This window comes from Centruroides sculpturatus, unplaced genomic scaffold (assembly GCF_000671375.1).
Source record: "Centruroides sculpturatus isolate CEXI.00-Female unplaced genomic scaffold, Cexi_2.0 scaffold13, whole genome shotgun sequence".
Lineage (NCBI taxonomy): Eukaryota > Metazoa > Arthropoda > Arachnida > Scorpiones > Buthidae > Centruroides > Centruroides sculpturatus.
This window is the reverse complement of record NW_019384405.1, coordinates 1,440,279-1,460,453: the sequence shown is the minus strand read 5'-3', so window position 1 is coordinate 1,460,453 and position 20,175 is coordinate 1,440,279. Positions and strand designations below refer to the sequence as shown.

The 20,175-nt window shown below is 28.4% G+C and overlaps 1 protein-coding gene across 1 annotated transcript in view; it reads right to left on the bottom strand.

Moving 5' to 3' along the window:
* LOC111618838 (laminin subunit gamma-1-like) overlaps window positions 1-20,175 on the bottom strand; it is a 57,537-nt gene that overhangs the window by 15,949 nt on the left and 21,413 nt on the right. Inside the window, exons 4-18 of the mRNA XM_023360437.1 lie at window positions 19,601-19,785; window positions 18,321-18,506; window positions 16,014-16,131; window positions 15,809-15,916; window positions 15,227-15,363; window positions 14,253-14,375; window positions 13,545-13,847; window positions 12,462-12,686; window positions 10,508-10,693; window positions 8,951-9,068; window positions 6,258-6,370; window positions 5,852-6,163; window positions 5,584-5,721; window positions 2,685-2,876; window positions 2,303-2,606 (exon numbers count right to left, since the gene is read on the bottom strand). Coding sequence (XP_023216205.1) covers window positions 2,303-2,606; window positions 2,685-2,876; window positions 5,584-5,721; window positions 5,852-6,163; window positions 6,258-6,370; window positions 8,951-9,068; window positions 10,508-10,693; window positions 12,462-12,686; window positions 13,545-13,847; window positions 14,253-14,375; window positions 15,227-15,363; window positions 15,809-15,916; window positions 16,014-16,131; window positions 18,321-18,506; window positions 19,601-19,785 — 2,748 coding nt within the window. The remainder of the gene's footprint in view (window positions 1-2,302; window positions 2,607-2,684; window positions 2,877-5,583; window positions 5,722-5,851; window positions 6,164-6,257; window positions 6,371-8,950; window positions 9,069-10,507; window positions 10,694-12,461; window positions 12,687-13,544; window positions 13,848-14,252; window positions 14,376-15,226; window positions 15,364-15,808; window positions 15,917-16,013; window positions 16,132-18,320; window positions 18,507-19,600; window positions 19,786-20,175) is intronic.

The following is a 20,175-nucleotide window of genomic DNA, read 5'->3' as shown; positions in this document are numbered from 1 at the left end:
ATAACAGCATCTCTTTTCCTTGCTCCCAAGCTCCAACTGAAACTTTAACACATGCTATTGAAAAATCATAACCTCTAGTATTTAATGCCACCACTGGACAGTGCAGATGTTTGAGAACATGGATAGAAGTCAAATGCAAAGTCAGTGCATTTTCAATCTTTATCAAGAATGAATGTTAGTGTCAATCAGAACAGTGTGCTTACAGAGTTTGCACACTGTTCCATGGCAAAAGTATGAGAGAATGTCACACAGAGCTTGTGGAAGTTTTGGGTAATCAGGCTCTACCATGCAGAACTATTGCAAGGTGACTTGTTCTCTTCCAATATGGAAGAAAAGCAAATTTCAACATAACATGTACAGTACAAGATGCCCCGTAACTATAACTTACGTTCTACCTTTGGAAGAGTTGGTCTGATATATGGTGGAAAGGATACATACTTAATGGAGATGCACTTAGGCATTAGATTGTATTGACAGCAATGTAATAGAAATTGAAAATAAACAACTTTAAGGCCAACAGACAGTTTGCTTTATTGTTATTTTTATGCCCCATAATTGTTTATACCAATCTTGTTTGTGCCACAATTGCCCAATGCATGGTAGAAGATAGGCAATGGTCTCTGAAGAAGTCAGACACATACAGTTGTTGACCAAGCAACTGTGCATAGGATTTTGCAAGATCTACACATTTATAAAATTGTTGTGAAGTAGGTGTCATATAAACTGAATAGAGTTTAAAAGTGGATATCTGAAATATGTTGAATAGAATCATTTATTTTGTTGAAACATGGACTAAAGCCTATGAACCTGAAGTTAAATGTCAGTCTGTTGAGTGGCAATATCTAGAATTGCTGCAAAAGCACAAGTTTTGATAAAATATATCCTCCGTGAAGATAATGATAATCATATAAATTACAACAATCCAATACTTTAACATTTACAAATGATCTGCTAAACAAATTGTTTTAATTCTGATTATTAGGTAGCCTTAAAATATAGCCAAATAAAATCCAGTAGATCATTTGGCAATGGTAATAGTGATCTTTACATAGGATATCCAATGAAATTATTTTCTTTCATTTTATTCCACATGGTCAAACTAGGTGCAATATACTACAAAACCACTGTAGCACGCTTACTATAGTAATGTGCTACAGTGTATGTATATGTACTATATACAGTGGAACCTCGATTATCCGGACCTCTATTACCCAGATTTTCGATTATCCGGATTGTTCAAAATAAACAAAAATTTTATGAATTTGCTGATTTGCACTTGGCGAATTACGACACTGTTTATGTACGCGATGGAATGCATAGCTTTTTTTTGTTTTAACGGCGTCTCACCCAGTATAGTGGTCGTAAACTCTTAAATATATTTTACGTTGTAATAAAAATATAACTTGACATACATATTTGTAAACAATTTATATTCAAATTACATCATTTCTATGACCAAGGGCGGCGTAAGGCATGGACGACGTGGGCCACCGCCTATGCCTCGCAGTCGAAGGGCCTCGCGCCTCGAAGATTTATGCATTACTTGAAATCCGAGAACACGACGAAAAAATTTTACTCGTCATAAAATGATAAATAGTTTGTCAAATTTTTATTCATAAAAATGCAGTTTCAACTGCTTTTTATTTTATAAAATCAGTCTTCTTGCGCCACCAGAAGGACTTTTAAACAATAGGTAGTCTGTTAGCTCTGGTCAGTAGTAGTCCAAATTCAATACAAACATTTGTTTCTTGAAAATTTGATCACGATTTAAATACAGTATTTATTTTTAATATTACCAATATGTCATCAAAAAGAAAACGTGTTGTATTATCATTAAAAGACAAATTAAAGTATTTGTTTCGATTATCCGAATTTTTCTGTATCCGAACTACCTTCATCCCCAATTAGTCCGGATAATCGAGGTTCTACTGTATGTACTATAGAATACATTATAAGAAATATAATACATAGCAGAGTAATAACAAGCATTGTTGGCTCATCACATTGCCAAATTTATTTTATTCTTTGCAAGTATACTTTTAATTTAATAATCTAATATTTAACAATGAGAGTTGGGCTTTCATCCATGTTATATATATTTGTTATTTTCTTTTCATTCTTCAGGGATTTAACTAATTAATTTGTTTATTCCATCAAATTATTCTTGAAAACAAAATATAATGTGTAATGCCATACATGCCATAATGTATAATGTAAAACAGTTCTATAAATTATTTATAGAAAACTTCCAAAATGTTATTTTTAGTTTTAAAATGAAAATATAAAAACTTTGAAAACTAACTCATCAGCTAATTGTCTAGCTTCTCTTGCAATTTGGGACATCCTTTCTGATTGTTGTCCAAATTGATCAGATCTTTCTTTTGCTTCCTGAAGTGCGGATAAACCTTCGGTTTCCAAAAGACGACGAGCTGCAGTTAAGGCTTCTTTGGCTCTCTCGATAATCTCTTCCGCAAGCGAAATATTCCTTTCGCCACTAATAATGTCTATGTCTTTTATCTTTCCAGCAATTTTACCAGAAGTTTTTTTAATTTCGTCAATAGTTCTTTTAAGGTCATTTATCTGACCTACCAAATTGCCATCGACGCCTTAAAAAAATAATATAAAATAAAATAAAAATTAATAATCAAATGAACTAACGTAAATTCGTCAAATAAAAAAAATACCTGCAGCATTTTGAGCTTCTTCTAATAACTCTTTCACTCGTTGTTCAATCTCTGCAAGTTTATTTTCAAAATTTACATCATCTATCACTTGAGGATTCTTTTCAATTTCTTCTAAAAGTTCGGCTAATTTTGCTAACTTAGCTCTGTGTTCATTTGCTGCATCCTGAACCAAGTTGTAACAAGCAGGACAGTCTGCAATTATTATAAATTATTTTATTTGATATAATCTTTCTTATCTTGAATACTGACATAAAATCTATAGAGTGATTACAAAGTCTTTATCAATTCAAAGAATGAGAAGTTCTAAGAGAAGAAACAGATAAAATAGATAGAAGAATCATTGTTACCAGTAGAAATACAAAGAACTAAAGTTAATATTTTGTAACATTTATTCAGATCTAATAAGCAGTTTTACTTCCATAAACATAGCTTATTTCATTTACACATATTTATTTTAAGTCTGATATTGTTTACATAAAGCCTAGATGAAATTTTGATTAAATATTTCGATTTTTTCACATACTTTATTGTATTTAAGAAAAAACTGATTGATATTGTTAAAAAATATCAGAAGTTCTGCTTAATAATATGTAAATATGAATTATAATTATATGAGTAATAAAAAAAATTTTGGGAAATTATTTTAGTTTAAAAATAAACTTAATTTTCATTTTTACAATAAAATTAGTTTAATATATTACATATCATACTTCATTAATATTGATTGAACCACTAATTTAAGTAAATCAGAACTGTCTTGCAAATATAAATAAATTCACACAACGATAATCTTGGAACAGCAAAAGAAAAAAAAAACTAACTATAATGTTTTCAGACGTCTTTAACATCCATCTTTCTGTAGAGTGCTACATTGAATGCCAAAATGCCAATTCAAATTTAACATCTGAATATTAAAATAATGCAATTCAAATATATTTAAAAATACAAAAATCATTGCATATAAATAACACATAACTAAATTGATAAATATAAGAAACATTAAAATTAAATAAATACAAAAAACAGTTAAAAAATGAACTCCCATCCATTAAATCAAATGATGTAAATAATTCGTTCCATAGCTATCGTGTGGCTTTGTGCTATTTGTGTAAAGGGTGCACAAGGAAGGACGTCCATGATGCTGACAGGGAGTGTGGTCCTTCTTTGAATGTCCCTTATAAGTCACTCTGTAAATATGTAAAGCTTCTGCATAGTGAATGTGTTGATGGTTTCCCATTCTTTTGAATGTTTCGGGCTCGATCCTATTCAATACTCATAGAATCTTGATTAGCGATGGCATACACTGCTAAGATGGTATTAGGGTTGGATTTTCTGTCATCATCCTTGTGTTTTTTAAAGTATTGTTTGGATGGATCTCAAAGTGGCCTTGATGTAGTAGGGATTGTGTGCAAGTCTGCTCTCTTTTACAGGTATGTTTTAAACACCTGGGACCAGCACCATGTTGGGGGATCCTTATCATTTTATAATAACCTACAAACCATAGGGTTTCTTCCGTAAATGATGGTGTGATCAATGGAGTTGCCTATCTCCTTAAAGATATTCTACAGGGGAGCAGTGTAGTCCATGATAAGGTGTTCAGCTTGTGAAGAATTCCTGGAATGTTCCTCCGTTTTTGTTGGAATGAATCAATGACAGTTTTAATGGTTCTATGTTTGTAACCAAATCTCACACCAATAAAAATGATGTAATCCAAATTCCTTGTTTCTATCCCAAGCACCCATGTAATGTGTATGCACTCTCTTGATCAATGCCTGGAATACTGCTAGTTTATAGTTGAGAGGGTCATGGAAAATGCCAAGGAAGGAACAGAGGATTGTAGGAAGGTTTCCTGTAAATGCTCATTAATATATTGCTGCTCCATTCTATCAATAATAAGGACATTAACTCCCTGTCGGCAGCATGAAGGTCCTTATTTGTGCACACTGTACACAAATAGCACAAAGCCACACAATAGCTGTAGAATGAACTATTTATGTCAATTGATTTAATAGATGGGAGTTCATTTTTTAATGATTTTTTGTATTTATTTGATTTTAATGTTTCTTATATTTATCGATTTAGTTTTTATATATGCGTTTATTTTATTTACGTGTTATTTATATGCAATGATCTTTGTATTTTTAAATATATTTGAACTTACATTCAAATTATTTTATTTTAACATTCAGAAGTTAAATTTGAATGAGAATGAAATTCAAGATACCAAGAACTGAGCATTAAAAAAGTTTGAGACTCCTTTAAGTGCAGGACTCTATGCAAAATTTGTGCTACAGTTGACACATTTATGAAGTTAGCTCTAATTACATTATTTAAAGTTTGTTAAATAATACAAAACATCAATGAAAATTTAAAAAAACTAATATGCAATTATTTATTGTGATATCGTCACAATGCAGGGTTGAAATTTTTCGTTACAATGTTTTTAATTTTAGTAATGTCTTGCCCCTGTACATCATACTCTTCCTGTTAACAATAAAATCATCTATCTAATTCTGTTCAGGGAAATTTTTTAAATTGAAATAACTTGACTTCCGGTATAAACCAGAAGTTTGTATATAGTTAAACAGGGCCTTCTGTCTCTAAGCTTTCCATATATAATCTTGACTTCCATCTATCTAATTCTGTTCTTGAGACTAAGGAAGGACAGACAGTAGATGCCAGTGGAAATTTATAGGTCTGAAATTTTTGAAAATTGCAACCCAAAAACCTCTAAAAGCAGACAAAAATCCAAAAAGAATTCAGATATTTAAACTTAATTTACATCAGTTTATAATTAATTTATGTTTAATTATTAATGCTTATCAAATTATAAATCTGATAAGCATTAATAATCATTAAAAAATACAAATTAAAACATGGAATATTTTATTATACACACCGATACATTCTGCTTCTTTATTATATTTATTTTCTTTGCACCGATCACACCTTCTACCTTCAACATTTGGTTTGCATTTACATTGTCCCGAGGGATCGCATTGAAATGATAAGGATCCAACAGAATCACATTCGCAATCTGTAAAAATATAAATAATTTTAATTAAGAATAAAGCAAATCAAAAATAAGCATGCAAAATATAAAAATAATAATTGAATTTTTTATAAAATATACAACTTATGATTTATAAAGTCATAAAAACACTTACATTTACAACCCTCCGAAGAAAATCCATAAAAGAAATCTAAACACATATCGCATTTCCTTCCCATAACACCCGGACGGCAAAAACATTGTCCGGTGCGAATATCACAGGTATGATTAAACGAACCGACCGGATTACAGTCACACAATTCACATCCACTGTTACTAGTTATGTTCCAATATCCTTCTGCGCATCTGTCACACTGACGTCCCTCGACATTTCGTTTGCAAGGACACTGACCAGTTTTTTCGTTACAAATAAGTACATTGCTAAATAAATCTTGTTCTAAAGTTCCATAATGATAACAATTGCAAGCTAAAAAATGACAAGAATTATAATTATAATATATAATAATACTTTTATATAATAATAAAGACTGAGTTATTATTTTATCTTTATATATATATACCTTGACAATCTCCTTTTGGAACCGAGAGGGCATTACCGTAATATCCTGGAAGACATTTCTCACAATGTCTACCTGCAGTGTTGTAAATGCATTTTAAGCATTCACCATTAGTTCTGTCAAGTAGAAATAATAAATTATCTTACAAGGACATCAATTTATTTATAATGGTAATGTAAATATAGTTACAGTGTTATACAGTTCACCTATGTTCGATAAAATATACCAGAACAAAGTGCTATACACTCACAAATCAGATGTAGGGGAGTATTTTTTGCAGAGTTGTAAAAGTAGCAAATACCAAAGCAGAAAATTTTTCTTCCTTAATTAATCATGCAAAGTTCCAGAATTCAAAATTAATTCAAATATGAACTTTAAGAGCAAAAATTAAGAAAATATATGACAGGATTTAACTCAGGTTGGGGAGCTGATTAAATATACTGTATATAAAATGTATACCATTTCTGCAGAGAATGTTTCTTTTAACCTCTACAGGCTTTAGACAAGAAATTACTATATGTTTTAAAATACAAACTGTAGCTGCTGCATATACAAAATCCTTTACAACTGTTTATATACTTAATGATTATTTAATTACCTAAATAACATAAAACTAAATTTGCCAGCATTATATTTATTCTCTAACATGAATAAGTATTAATATATAAATATGTCAAGGATTGAAAATATTTTCTCTATAAAATCACAATTGGCTTTCAATAATTCTTTTTCAGAATCCAGACATCTATGAGAAGCTTCAGAATTTTTTAGTATATAATATATTTGACCAAGAAGAGATGCAATTTTAGTAGAGTATGATGGCATACTCCATAGATTGATAAAGGCATTTAATAAATACATAACATATGTAAAAAGAAAAGAGAATATACAAAATTAACTCATTTAGTTGTAAAAAATTTTTGTGTAAGACTACAAACCTGCAAAATGTTAACATAAATAAGGCAAATAAATAATTTTTCAAGGAAATAAAAATTATGTTCTCACATCTAGTCATCGTATTAAGCTGTTAGTTAGACCTTAGTTAATCATCCTTAATTATAAAATTAATAAGTATATTATATTTAGATTTTAAAGTTTATATTTGATTCGGATGTTTATTCTATAAAACTGAAGTAACAAAAGCAAAAGTATTCATACTTGAATTGCTTTCTTTATAAATTATATAGCATTAGATTATTTTAAAATTTATAATGCATTTAAATAATGTACAGAATTTAAGATTTATAACTATAAAATAATTTGATAAATCTTTAAAATTAATTATATATACAATAATAAAGTTAAGAATCAAATTACAAAATTTCTAAGGCTGGAACAGTTACTTATTCACTAGAGAACCTTACACACTACCACAACAATTAATGGAAATTGTATTAATAATAAGGATTGCGAGACAATATCAACTGTATGGTAGATAACTATCTAAAGGTAGTCAAATAAGCAATATTAATTAAAGCAAAAGCAGAATATTCATGTAATTTATGGTACAGATCTACAGTTGACAATGCATTCATCTTCTGTTATAAATTACAAGATATTATTTTACATTAAAAATTTATGTTATATGTAAATAATTAATTTTTAAAAACTTTATTATTGAAGTTGCTTTATTCCATCTTCAGATCCGAATACAAAATTTTAGAATCATCCTGAAGTTCTAAAGAACAAAGAATATTTTAAAATAGTATTTGAAAGTTTAAGTTTTAAGTTAAGAAGAACTACAAGCTTTTAAAGATTTAATGAATATATTCATAAAACAAATGAATTAAAATGAAACAAGATAAAGTTAAAAAAAATTGTAATTAACTTAATAATATAAACTAACAATTGCATGAGAGAAATGAGGTTAACAATCCACATAGATTGTGCTGTACAAGTGAGAGGAAAAATCCTAATGCACATTGACTTAAAGGATCTATTGCTCTCATGACAAGAGATTAGTTAGAAGTATAATTAATCTCTTTAAAGAAAGTTAATGAAATTTTATAGGAAAGATGTTACTCAAGCTCAAAAAAGGAGAACCGACATGAATAAGTCTACTCAAACAAAAAGCTGCTGTAAAGTCTCCTTGGCATAGTTGTAAAAGCAACAAAAGTCAAAGAAAAAAAATTTTTACTTTGCACAAATATTTACAAAAGTGATCAAAATCAGTCACAATGCCAACCAGAAAACAAATAAATAATCTAGACAATATTATAACAAACAAATTATGATGCAAACTTAATATTTGATATTTTAACATTAATTTGCTAAAATGTTTTGTTTATGAAACATTAGAACAGAGCCGGCCCGAGAAATAGTGGGGCCCAGTGCAAGGTTGTCGTACTGGGTCTTTTAATAAAAAGAAATAGCAATTTCGAACAACAAAATAATATTTTAACGGTAAACATACATGTTAAATAGATTAGGGAAAGTTAGTTAACTTAGCAAATAATGAAATGATCAATTTTTAAATTTCGCAAGAGTTGGATCATGTAGGATTGCTGGACCTTGTGCGATTGCATCATTTGCACTGCCCATTAGCTGGCCCTGCATTAGCATAACCTTCAAATACTGGATGTTTCAAAAGAAGACAAGAAATATATTCCTATATTGAATTTACAAGGTCAAGTGTAGAATCCTCTCTTATTTTTCAATTTTAAACAAGAATTTATTGTAAAAAATAATTTTCTTACGTGTTGCAATTGCCTATAGCATTCAGATCAATATTTCCATTACATTCGCATTTCCTGCATTGTTGATCAAAGTTGGGTTCTCCATAGTAACCGTCGACACATAATTGGCATCTATGACCTGTAAAAGTTGTTTAAAAGTATTTTAATAAAAATTATGATTGCAATTTAAGTGTCAAATTCATATTTGCCACACATTGATTATCAGATAAAATTTCTTAGAATTAAATGGTATTAATCTCTTAATGTTATTTCATTAAAGTTGATCAAAACTAATTAATTTTAGTAGATTTTATTGAATTAACATTTAATCTGAATTTGTTTTCTGTTGGAAAAACTGTAAAATATACTCTGCACTCCAATGACTGATACAAGATCTGAAGAGTCATTTATTCTAATAATGATAAACTCACGGCATTCAATTTCAATGGCAAAATGCATTTCAGAATTATGTATCTAATAAAAAATGTAAATTTAGAAAGATAATGCAATTCCAAATGAAAAAAAAAGTATTATTAATTCGAATTAAACATTAAATTAATAACTTAAATGGCATAAATAAAGTAGATGATACATGTACTTCTAATCAATCAATTTTTTTGTAATTATTAACGATAATCAAATATTAATAACTTGTCTAAATATATGAGATTACTAATTGTTTATAAAGATATTAATTCTCTGATAGAAAAATAATCCTTCTTATCAGGTAAATTGCATTTTCTAATGTTTCTTTCTATGCAAGAACACAAACTTTTAAGTTATTTAAATAAGTTTTAAGATGATTCAAAAATTATAATTCCACTTAAGTGCGAAATTTTTTAACACAATTTAAAATTTAAAATGAAGATAATTCATAAATTTATTGAAAGGCAAGTAGCACATTAAAGAACCTTAATGGCATCGACCTTTCTTTTTGGTACCCTCAGTCATTTTTAAAAGACTAAATCCAACTTTAGTAATTGGTGCCATTTAAGATTTTAATACATTCCTGCTTTTCAATAGCTTTATAAACTTGGCACAGTTTGTTTTCTGTCCAAATATGAACTAAGAATTGAGTCAAAGCCGTAGCAAGACAACAGAGACCATCTATGATAATCATATCGATCTTCATAGATGGTCTCTCCAAACCGGTAGTGATGTTGCTGCCGGCATAAAAAAGAATTTTAAAAAATTGCACACACTTGCGCTAGCAACCTTGGATTCTGTTACTTTAATCCCAATGTATTGTAAAAACAAAAATCATGAACTCCCAATTTTTATTACATTTAAATATCCTCATCTCATATTATGTAAAATGAGAAAGTTTAATCAAAAATCGACCAATCAAATTTTGGAAATGTACTCAATTCTATAAGCCACATGGAAGTTTTGCTAATGCTCTGTCTCAATTATTCTTATTTTAAATTTTAATTCAAACTTTAATACATATATTTATTAAAATTCTTCCTTTCTTTCCATTTAAAAAATTCTCAGTATTCATAATTTTAATCTTATATATATATAAATTTTGCATGTAAAATATTAATATTTCAAATGAAACGATACAGAATTACTTACCCGTATAACCCTGAGGGCATTGAAGACATGCAACTTGATCATCCGGAAGAATAACACACGCTCCTCTATCTGGACAAGGACAATGCTGACAATCATCTGGTGTCCCTTGAAGAGCATTACCATAATAACCAGGTGCACATCGATCACAGCTATCACCAGCAGTATTATGCTGGCAAATGCAACGACCTAAGATATATCAATATATAGGTTATCTGTAATATTTTTATTCCTTGGAAATGTACATTTATTTTATATTATGTATAAAATAATATAAGAATTATTTGAAATCTATTTCTATTTGGGTTTGATTTCCATATGATCAAGATATTGTCAATATACTGTACTCTGGTGTATAGTATAAAATTCAGTAGAAACTCCATTAAAATTTTGTTTTCCAGTTGTCTGACTACCAATTCATATAAGTCCTCTGAAAAGGAACTGTCCACAGGTGGTTCCCATTTCTGGAGGTATGTTTTATTATATTTAAAAAAGGATGTGTAATGTAACAAGTGGGCTAGTTTTAACATCTGTTTGTGATGTAAATGTGCTGATTGGATATATTTGAATAGAAGTGCTAAGAGATTTTCTATTCAAGATCCCATGTTGAGATCTGTATACCCATTACCTGTACATCTTTTTGCCTTTAAGATATAATGACGAGATTAACTTTATCTTTATGTTCCTCATTAATACCATTTTATCACAAGTTCCACTGTAACAAATCTTTAATTTCTTTTGGAGAAATTCATATTAATTGTTGAAAATGAAACTGTTTTGAATTAAAATTTAGATCTGAATAAATTTTATATATATTAACTTCCATAACAGTTAATCTAAAAAAAGTTTAAGGAAAAAAAATAGTCTGAACGTGCAAAATTCCTAGTATCTAATAATGGATTCAATTTGACAGAAATGTTTCATCATCCAGATAACAATGAGTGATCACATCTCATATATTTTTAGCAAAAAAGATTCAATATCATGTACACTTAGATTTATTAACAATTCTTTTTCTTTAAAACTGATCTGAAGGTGCTTTAAGTAATAAAAGCAAAAGTATTCCTTAATTTTTTGACTTATTTGAGTAATTTTAAGACAAAATCTCATTGATGAATCTTTAAACATACAATATTAAAATGAAAATAATTGTTTTCTGTTGATTAAAAATGATTTTGTAGCAATAAGCTGGAAAACATGACACTAGTACTTATGTGCTAAAAATTATCTCGAGTTTTGTGTTTATCATTTTTCTCTCAACAGATTGTTTGTAAAGCATGCGACTCATCTGTTGATTTTCAGTGAGTTGAAGTGCTTTCTTTATATATAAAATAATACAGTAATCTACATTATGATCAAATAAAACAGGATTTAAATTAAGTTTTGCTTCATTAAATTCCTTTATTATATAAACTTCTTCAAAGAAACTGTTCTTGAGATTGTTTACTTCATCATCACCATTAATAAGATACATATTTATGTTATTTTTATCAATTATTTATGAGAGAACATCATTATATATTGAATTATACACTGAAACATCACCAAATGATTATCTAAATAATCGGGTTATAACTCTTCTAATTTTAATAATTAACACTAAGTAATTTGCTACTAGAGATAGATATTAGGTGCCATCTCTTAATTAAATTAATAATTATAATTTTAATAATTTATTAAATAATTTAGAATTTATAGCCCAATTATTTAGGTGATCATTTGATGATATTTCTATATACATATTGGGTTTCTCAATGTTTGTTATATTGATACTTATTATACACTGAACTATAAACATAAATAATAATTTTATCAATATTTTAAAAAGAAGTTTTTATTTATATTTTAAAATAATATTCAAAGGTTCTATATAATATTTAATTTCCCCACATTATATAAGTTTAAGACATTTTCAAATATTAATCTAAAATTTATAAATTAAATATTTATATCTTACCAGTTTCAGGATCACAGTATTCAGCATGATTGTGACAATTACATTTAACGCATCTAGCGAAATGACCACCGCCAGGAGGATCATGACGATAACCAGGTGCGCACGATTCGCAGAACTGTCCGACATAACCTTCGAGACAAGTGCACATTTCAATCCAAGTTACTTCTTGTCCAAATGGGGATCTCTGAGCAGACTCTAATCTAACATCATCAAGAAAACCAGTTCCTGGAGAGAAAAAAAATTAAGTTTACAAAATGAATCTTTATTCTGTGACATTTTCATTTACAAATCAAATCACTGAATTATTAAATTTTGATCAGAGAACTATTGCACCTAAAGAAAGAAGTGGAACTTTATATGAAGACTTCGTTGTGGACTCCACTCTTCATTGGAAAGTAAATGTATCATCCCAATGGAAAAAAATATCCTGGGTATTTCTATAATTTATCTCTATTCTCTTTGTGTGTCCTATTCTAGATCTTCTTGTTTTAGATTTTAAGATAGTTCTATAGCTACACTTAGTTTCTAATTATTGTAACACATGAACGGCTTTTATTTTTGTAACTTCAGGTTAACATCAAATTATCACAACGCGAGAAAAATGGGAAGGAAACAATTGCTCGTCACCGACCGTAGCTGGAATCCCAGTAAAAAAAAATACTGTAAGTGTAAATCCGATAAGAATAAATTTTTTTCATTTTGTTTATATATCAGATGTTCCTGTTAGTGTTTTGTCTAACTTCTTGATCCTGCCTTTGCTGATGAACTACATTCACATATTATACTCACAATATATTGGTATTTTATCAAGTTTCTTGGACATTAATAGTATAATAATATAAGGAAGTAGTGAAAAAATATGCAAACAATTTACAGCAACTTGTTAAATGTTAAGAGTTGAATATCAATTATAAAGTTTTGTATTATTAGATTGAATTTGAGCTTAAAATTAAAAACAAAACAAGATTTAATTGATTTGAAATATTTGACAATAGCATAATTAATTTTTATAAAATATTTGTTATTTTTTATAAGTATTCAAATATTCAATTACACAGTAAATATTTAAACTGTTCAACATACCTCCAGGAACATAATTTCCTTTTATTTTAATTCTAGTCACATTAGATAGCAAACTGATAAAATCTAAAGCACTAAGACGTGGATTCCATCCATATTCCGTATGTTCGTGAAGGCGGAATTTAAAATGTTGATTGTAAATAGTGGGAAGTGGATTTCCTTGACCAAAAATTGGTGTAGATATCGATAATCCTGATCCTTCCAATACAATATCTTCAACAGTAACTTGAGGTCCCTCTTCACCAATTCTCAAAACAAAACTTAAGAATTGATTGTATGACGCTCTCTGATCACCAAGAAATCTTGCTAAATAAATAGTTTGAAAAAAAATAATTAATATTCTGTTAATTGATTTTAAAAAATTTTGAATTAAAATTAACAACTACACAATTAATTAACAATCAGATTTTTAATGCAAATTTTAAAACTCAGTCATCATTACGCTACATCATTCCATAATAAAAGGCAAAAATTTAAATGTTTTCCAGATAGAATGACATAGCCTGAAAATGACCGAGTTTAAAGCCAAAAACAGTCACCTATATTAAAAATTTTGCTAGTTTGAAAGATGTTCATTAAACACATTTGATAAGGAAAATTCAGTCCCATCATTATCCTCAAGATTGTTTTTCCTTATTAACCCAATTTCTGTAATCTTGATTATAGGAATATACGATTATAATAATTAGAAATCTTTATATGCTTACATACCTGGTGCTGAAAAGTAGACAGTTTCACTTCCCAGAGAATTAATACTTATAAGCTGTTCAATGGCATTGTATGCAATAGGAACTTCTCTTCCATAGTAATCAATTGCATGCCATCTTTCACTATCTAATTAAAAATATTATTTATTAAATACTATATACAGAATATTAAACTATATTAAAATACTTTTCAATGTTAACGTACATAAAGACTGCTGTGAAAGTAATCAGACTGATATTAAAGAAAATTTTATTGTAAAAGTCATTGTTTTAACCTTTTTTCCTTCAAAAGTGACATGCTGTCTCATAAATTCTTTCACCTCTGAAGGCATTTCTGTGAATATTCTCCTGCGAGATCCCTCAATGCAATGGTTATGCTTCTTCGCATGCTTCCGATTACCAAAAAAAAGGTGTTCTTTTGGGCGCTTCTTCAATTTAGAGAAGAGAGAGAAGGAAAAATCATAAGTAACAGGTCAGATATATCTGTCACACTCTTGTGAAGTCAACATAAAATTTGATAGCATAACACTGCTAGATATTCTTGTATTACATTTACAATAGAATCAACCTTTCATTATTTCACAATTATTCAGAATACAAATAACAAAGTAAGTTTCAAAAGGGCTGTTTTATAACAATATATTTTAAAAAATTAGTCTAATTACTTTCACTTTCACAAATAAACTATGTATGCATAATGTTAAAATACATATAATTTACCTTATCTGATATTTAAATCCGAAAGATGCAAAATAAAAAAGCAGATTTATTATAGAATAGAATTTTATAGAAATATATATATATTATAGAATATACAAAATATTATATATTATTACAGAAATTATTATAGATTAATAGAATTATTATAAAAAAAATTTCAAATATAATTTTAAAACTAAAAACAAAATAAAATTTTATACATATTTTTCTCATAAACTACTGCTTAATATTTTAAGTCAGAAATATATTTGTTTTTACCTCTCGCATATGTACTTTCGATAAGAACAGAAGAGTAACCGGGCGCACTTCGACAAAGTGAAGAATGTCCAAAGCAGAAACACGGCAAACAACCAAACTCGTTAATTGTTTTCAAATCAAAAAAGCCAGGTTTACACCTAAGAAAATTTTTAAATTAGTTTTTATTTTTGAAAATTAATTTTATTTACCAAATTGTTTTGTTTTACTACCATAATTAATTTAAATTATTTGTCTTAATGATGGAAGAATATAAAAACATTTAAGAAAGTTCAATATGAGATAAAATAATAATTTAATGAGGTGAGTTACATTGAAAACTTATAATGTGCTGAATAGTCAAATGTCAAAATGCTTATGCCAACTTTTTTCTTGAAATTTATGTAATAATTAATAATTTGTTTTAAATTTCTCTCCATTCGCAGACATTCTAAGTAAAATAGCAATGTTATCATATGATTAAAATTAAGAGAGACTACACTTTTTTTAAGTTTTTCTTCTTATATTTTAATATTTAATACTTTATATAAAACTAATATTTCCATTATATTTCTTTGTATCATTAAATTTTTAAAAAAGAATTACCTTTCGCATCTTTGACCTTCAACATTGTCTTTACATTGACAAACACCAGTAACGGGATCACAGGTTGGATTATTTCCAATACTACCTGCTATATTGCAACCGCACGGTCTAAGAAAAGTAATGAATTAAATTTATCAAATATTATATTCCTATAGAAATTACACTAAATAAATTACAAGTATGAAACTATGTAACTGAATATTACCTACAACCTTGTGAAGTAAAATCGTAGTAATTTGCTGCACAATGATCGCATTGTTTACCCGTTACACCTGGTTTACACAAACACTGTCCCTGATTGTTACATTGTAAATTGCGTGAACCTATTTGTGTAATCATTTTCTTTTTTAAGTTTTATATTTATATACAAATTATTAATACACTCAACACTTCACATCTATTGGGATTAGAATTTTCAAAAGTTCAATAATCCATTTTGAAAATTAAAATAGTTTTCTGTAAGTTTCTAGTATTAGTCAATATTCCATGCACTTTGGCAATATTGTGTTTTTACTTTCTTTTCCACTTCTTTAATCACTTGAAATGTTTAAACTAAAGATAAAGTTATTGTATTTATCCACTTGTAAGCTGACCTTTGTTTAATTTTTTCATTGTTCCAAAAATGTTCCTTGGTTTAGAATCGGTATCATTAATTAATATGGTCAGTAAAGTAAGTAATGCTCTTTACCGACTCAGTCAAAAGTTCAGTAAAATATCGCCAGAAGCCACCACAGATAAGTTTCTGTGAATTTTGTGTGCATGTGTGGAAAAGTATGTCTAGAGAAGTTATCGCTGGTACGTTTAAAAAGAGTTCAATCTCGACCTCAATTGAGTTCAGACGCTTTGTACAAAGATAGCGACAAAGAATCAAGTGATGATGAATCAGAGTTATCTGATGACAGCAACTGAACAAGTAAATAGAGTAAAATTTATTCCTTACACTTGATTAATAAATTTTCATTTTTTATTTGTTTTTGTTGTTGATTTCCTGGGGTTAGCTTACAATCAGTATCGGCTTATAATAGAATAAATACGGTACGTAAATTCTACCTTTAGACATTGTAAAAGAACAGGCTATTCTGCTATCTATACTCAAATATTGCTAAAACTGAAAAAAATGTTGTAATTTTATCTACATTCCAGGAGTTGTAGAACATGCACATTTCAGGGAATCTCTAAAACACATGCAATCTACAAAAATATAATTATATACACTAAAATCTATTGCATGTAAAATTTAAATTACATTAAAAATTTTAAGTCTGTGTAATAAATTAAATAGAGAATAATCACAGAACACAATTAGCTTAGTTCATAGCTTGAGCTAGCTCTTTTCTTTGAATAAAAGGTTAATTTCTTTACGTGTTAACCACCGTTTTATACGTAATTTTACATCGTAATTTTGTTCTTTATAACAAGATTAATACGATTTAATTTTGAATAAAATCCAATATTTCTAACGAATTTACATACGACATAAGTTTGTAGACACAGTAAAAACTTTGCAATTCTGATTTACAGTCTACACGCTCTTTAAAATCTAGCATGAAGTTTCACAAATGGAAGGATGGTTACAAGCTAAACCCTCCAAGAAACAGTTTCCTTTTTTTCTATTACAAATAAGGGTGGTTTCTGTGTGATGTTGCTCATCGTGTCTGAACCATCCCGTTAATACAATGAACACAGCATTTTTCTCCCCCTTTCTTTCTAACAAGTTCGTTTTATATTCAGATTCTTTGAATTTCCATCGATGCTTTTGGCCAGTGTCTCCAAACTTTTTGGCCTGAAAAATCCATTATTCGTCTCCTCTTTAAGTATCTCGCTCTCGAGGGATCGACCCTCAATTTTAGAAACACTGTGGCAGACTAAACGTGTTGAAATTCGAGTTTTTTTAAATCTCTTGTGATTGGGAATTTTATTCTCTCAAAAATATTTCAGAGAAGACTTTAGAAAAAAAAAAGAAAAAAAAAACGTAATATATGTTTTCATAATCTGATGATAATTCTTCTGGATATATGAAAATAAAAATATATCCAAATGGGTAGGGGGAAAATCTGTTTACAGTTACATTAGCAGTAGGAGAAAGGAGAGTAAAACGGATTTTCTGAAAGGGGAAGCAAATAAAATGTTTGGAGAAAAATTGACTTAGACTATCCATAAGTCAAACGTCAGATTCTAGCTCCTGTATGCAGACTAGATTTGAGCCAGTGAATAAATAAATTGATATAAATTGACATGATTTGAATACGAATCTCTGTCTCTACCCTTTCGGAAGATGCATTGTTTCATTTATTGTTCCATTAACAAAAAGTTGGCAAGGTCTAGTTTATCTTTAATAATAAACCATTAAAGGATGCTTCATCATTAGCTGATGAAGATCTCTGGAGAGAATTTTTAAATATAGCCTATATATATAAATAAAGGTTAATCTTTGTAAATATTATCTATAAATAATTTCGAGCTACCCTTTTTTTTTTCTTNAATTTTAAATGTAATTTAAAATAATTCTTACCGGTAAGATCACAATTACAAGGAACACATTGTCCGTTTTGTTGCTCGTAGTAATTTTCTTTACATCGCTCACAATTTGGACCATCTGTATTATCTCTACACTCAATACAATGACCTCCACTTCCAGTAAGTTGCCATAAAGTTTTGTCAAAATAGCATTTTTCAGATCTTCCATTACAGTTACATGCTATTGATAAAAATTATAAATGAGAGTATAATAATAACATGAAAACTGGAAAATATTGAAAATTTATATATAAAATAATCAGAAAAGTCAACTCTAATTTGTAGGAAAAAGTAGCAGACATGTTCAAATAACTTGTATCAGCACTTTATACAGGTTGTTAAGAAATTATACCAATAAAATGAATTGGTAGTAGAAGGTTCGACAACGCAATGTAAGTTTGAAAAACTTTGCAATTTAGCCAAGATTTTAAAGACCCAAACAATGATTTGAAATGATTTTACCATTAATTTTGATGGATATGTTGTCTCAAAGTAAAGGATTTCAAAAATATGGCCTACTGCCAGAAAAATTGCATACTTTTTTTATATCTGTTATTTCTGTCTGAAACAAGTTTTAATTCAAAATATTGTATAGTGACTACAAAATATCTAAGAATGAAGTTATGTCCTAGATCTCCCAGTTAGAGAATAGCTTGATAACAAGTTCAATGAACAACAGATTGGATAGAGTGGATCTATTATAGTGTAGCCTCATCTGAATTCAAATCTAATATGTGGTAATTTGCTTTGAAACATTGTAAAAGAAAAAATTTTACAACTTTGCCTTTTAACATACAAAAATAGCTATCGAAGACTAATGATTTCCACTTGTCAGTAAAAAAGATAAAGTCCAGAATAACATGGAAAAAATCTTGTAAAAAATTCTTATATGAAATGGAGATAAACCAGTCTGTGTCTCCATTTCATGCACAGACATAGACAATGTGCACAGACACTTTACGACCTCTCTTACTTTTTATTAAATCAACTGTTGGAAATATAATGAGTTTATCAAAGTATGTGTTATTAATTTTACTTAATTTAACTAACTGCATTAAATTAATTGTGTTAACACCTCAAAACAATCAAACTTTTATTTGTTTTCGATTATTAAAAGTTTTTAATAGAATTTTGCAATTTTGGCATAAGTTTGTATTTTTGTTAAATGTCAAAAATAAAAATTTAATAGAAAAAACAAACGATTTTTTTCACTTTAATGGAAATCGATCAAGATCTCTATTATAAAAAACTAACAAAATAAAAAATATTACATACGTTTACATTCGTGAGTTTCATTTTCATTTGCTCTTCCCCAAGGCTGATCATTATAAAATGGTTTGCATTTTTCACAGTCTGGTCCATCTGTATTATGTTCACAGCGGCATACTAAGCGTCTTTCATAGTTATGACCATAATCAGGGCTTAGAACACATTCGCTAGCATGACCATTACATTTACATCTGAAAATAAAATAAATAATCATTATACAGGATGAACTTATTAATTTAGTGAAGAGTATTAAATGAAACTAAATTTTGATTTGTTACATATTTAAATACTCCATTTTAATTCTGGCTAAAAATATACTAAAGTATATTACACATGCCAGTAAATATTAACATTAACTTGTACTGTTTTCAGATATTACACATTGTAAAATAAATTTTAAGTCTGATTATTCCATGATATGAAATAAAAACTGGATTGGATTTTTATTAAATAAATCTGATACTAACTTCTTAAGCCATATTAATAAATACTGGACAGCTAGATCATATGACTTAGATATTACTGAACCATGGATATGAGTCCAACATCTAAGAAGTCTCCAAGAATAAAAATGGCAAGCT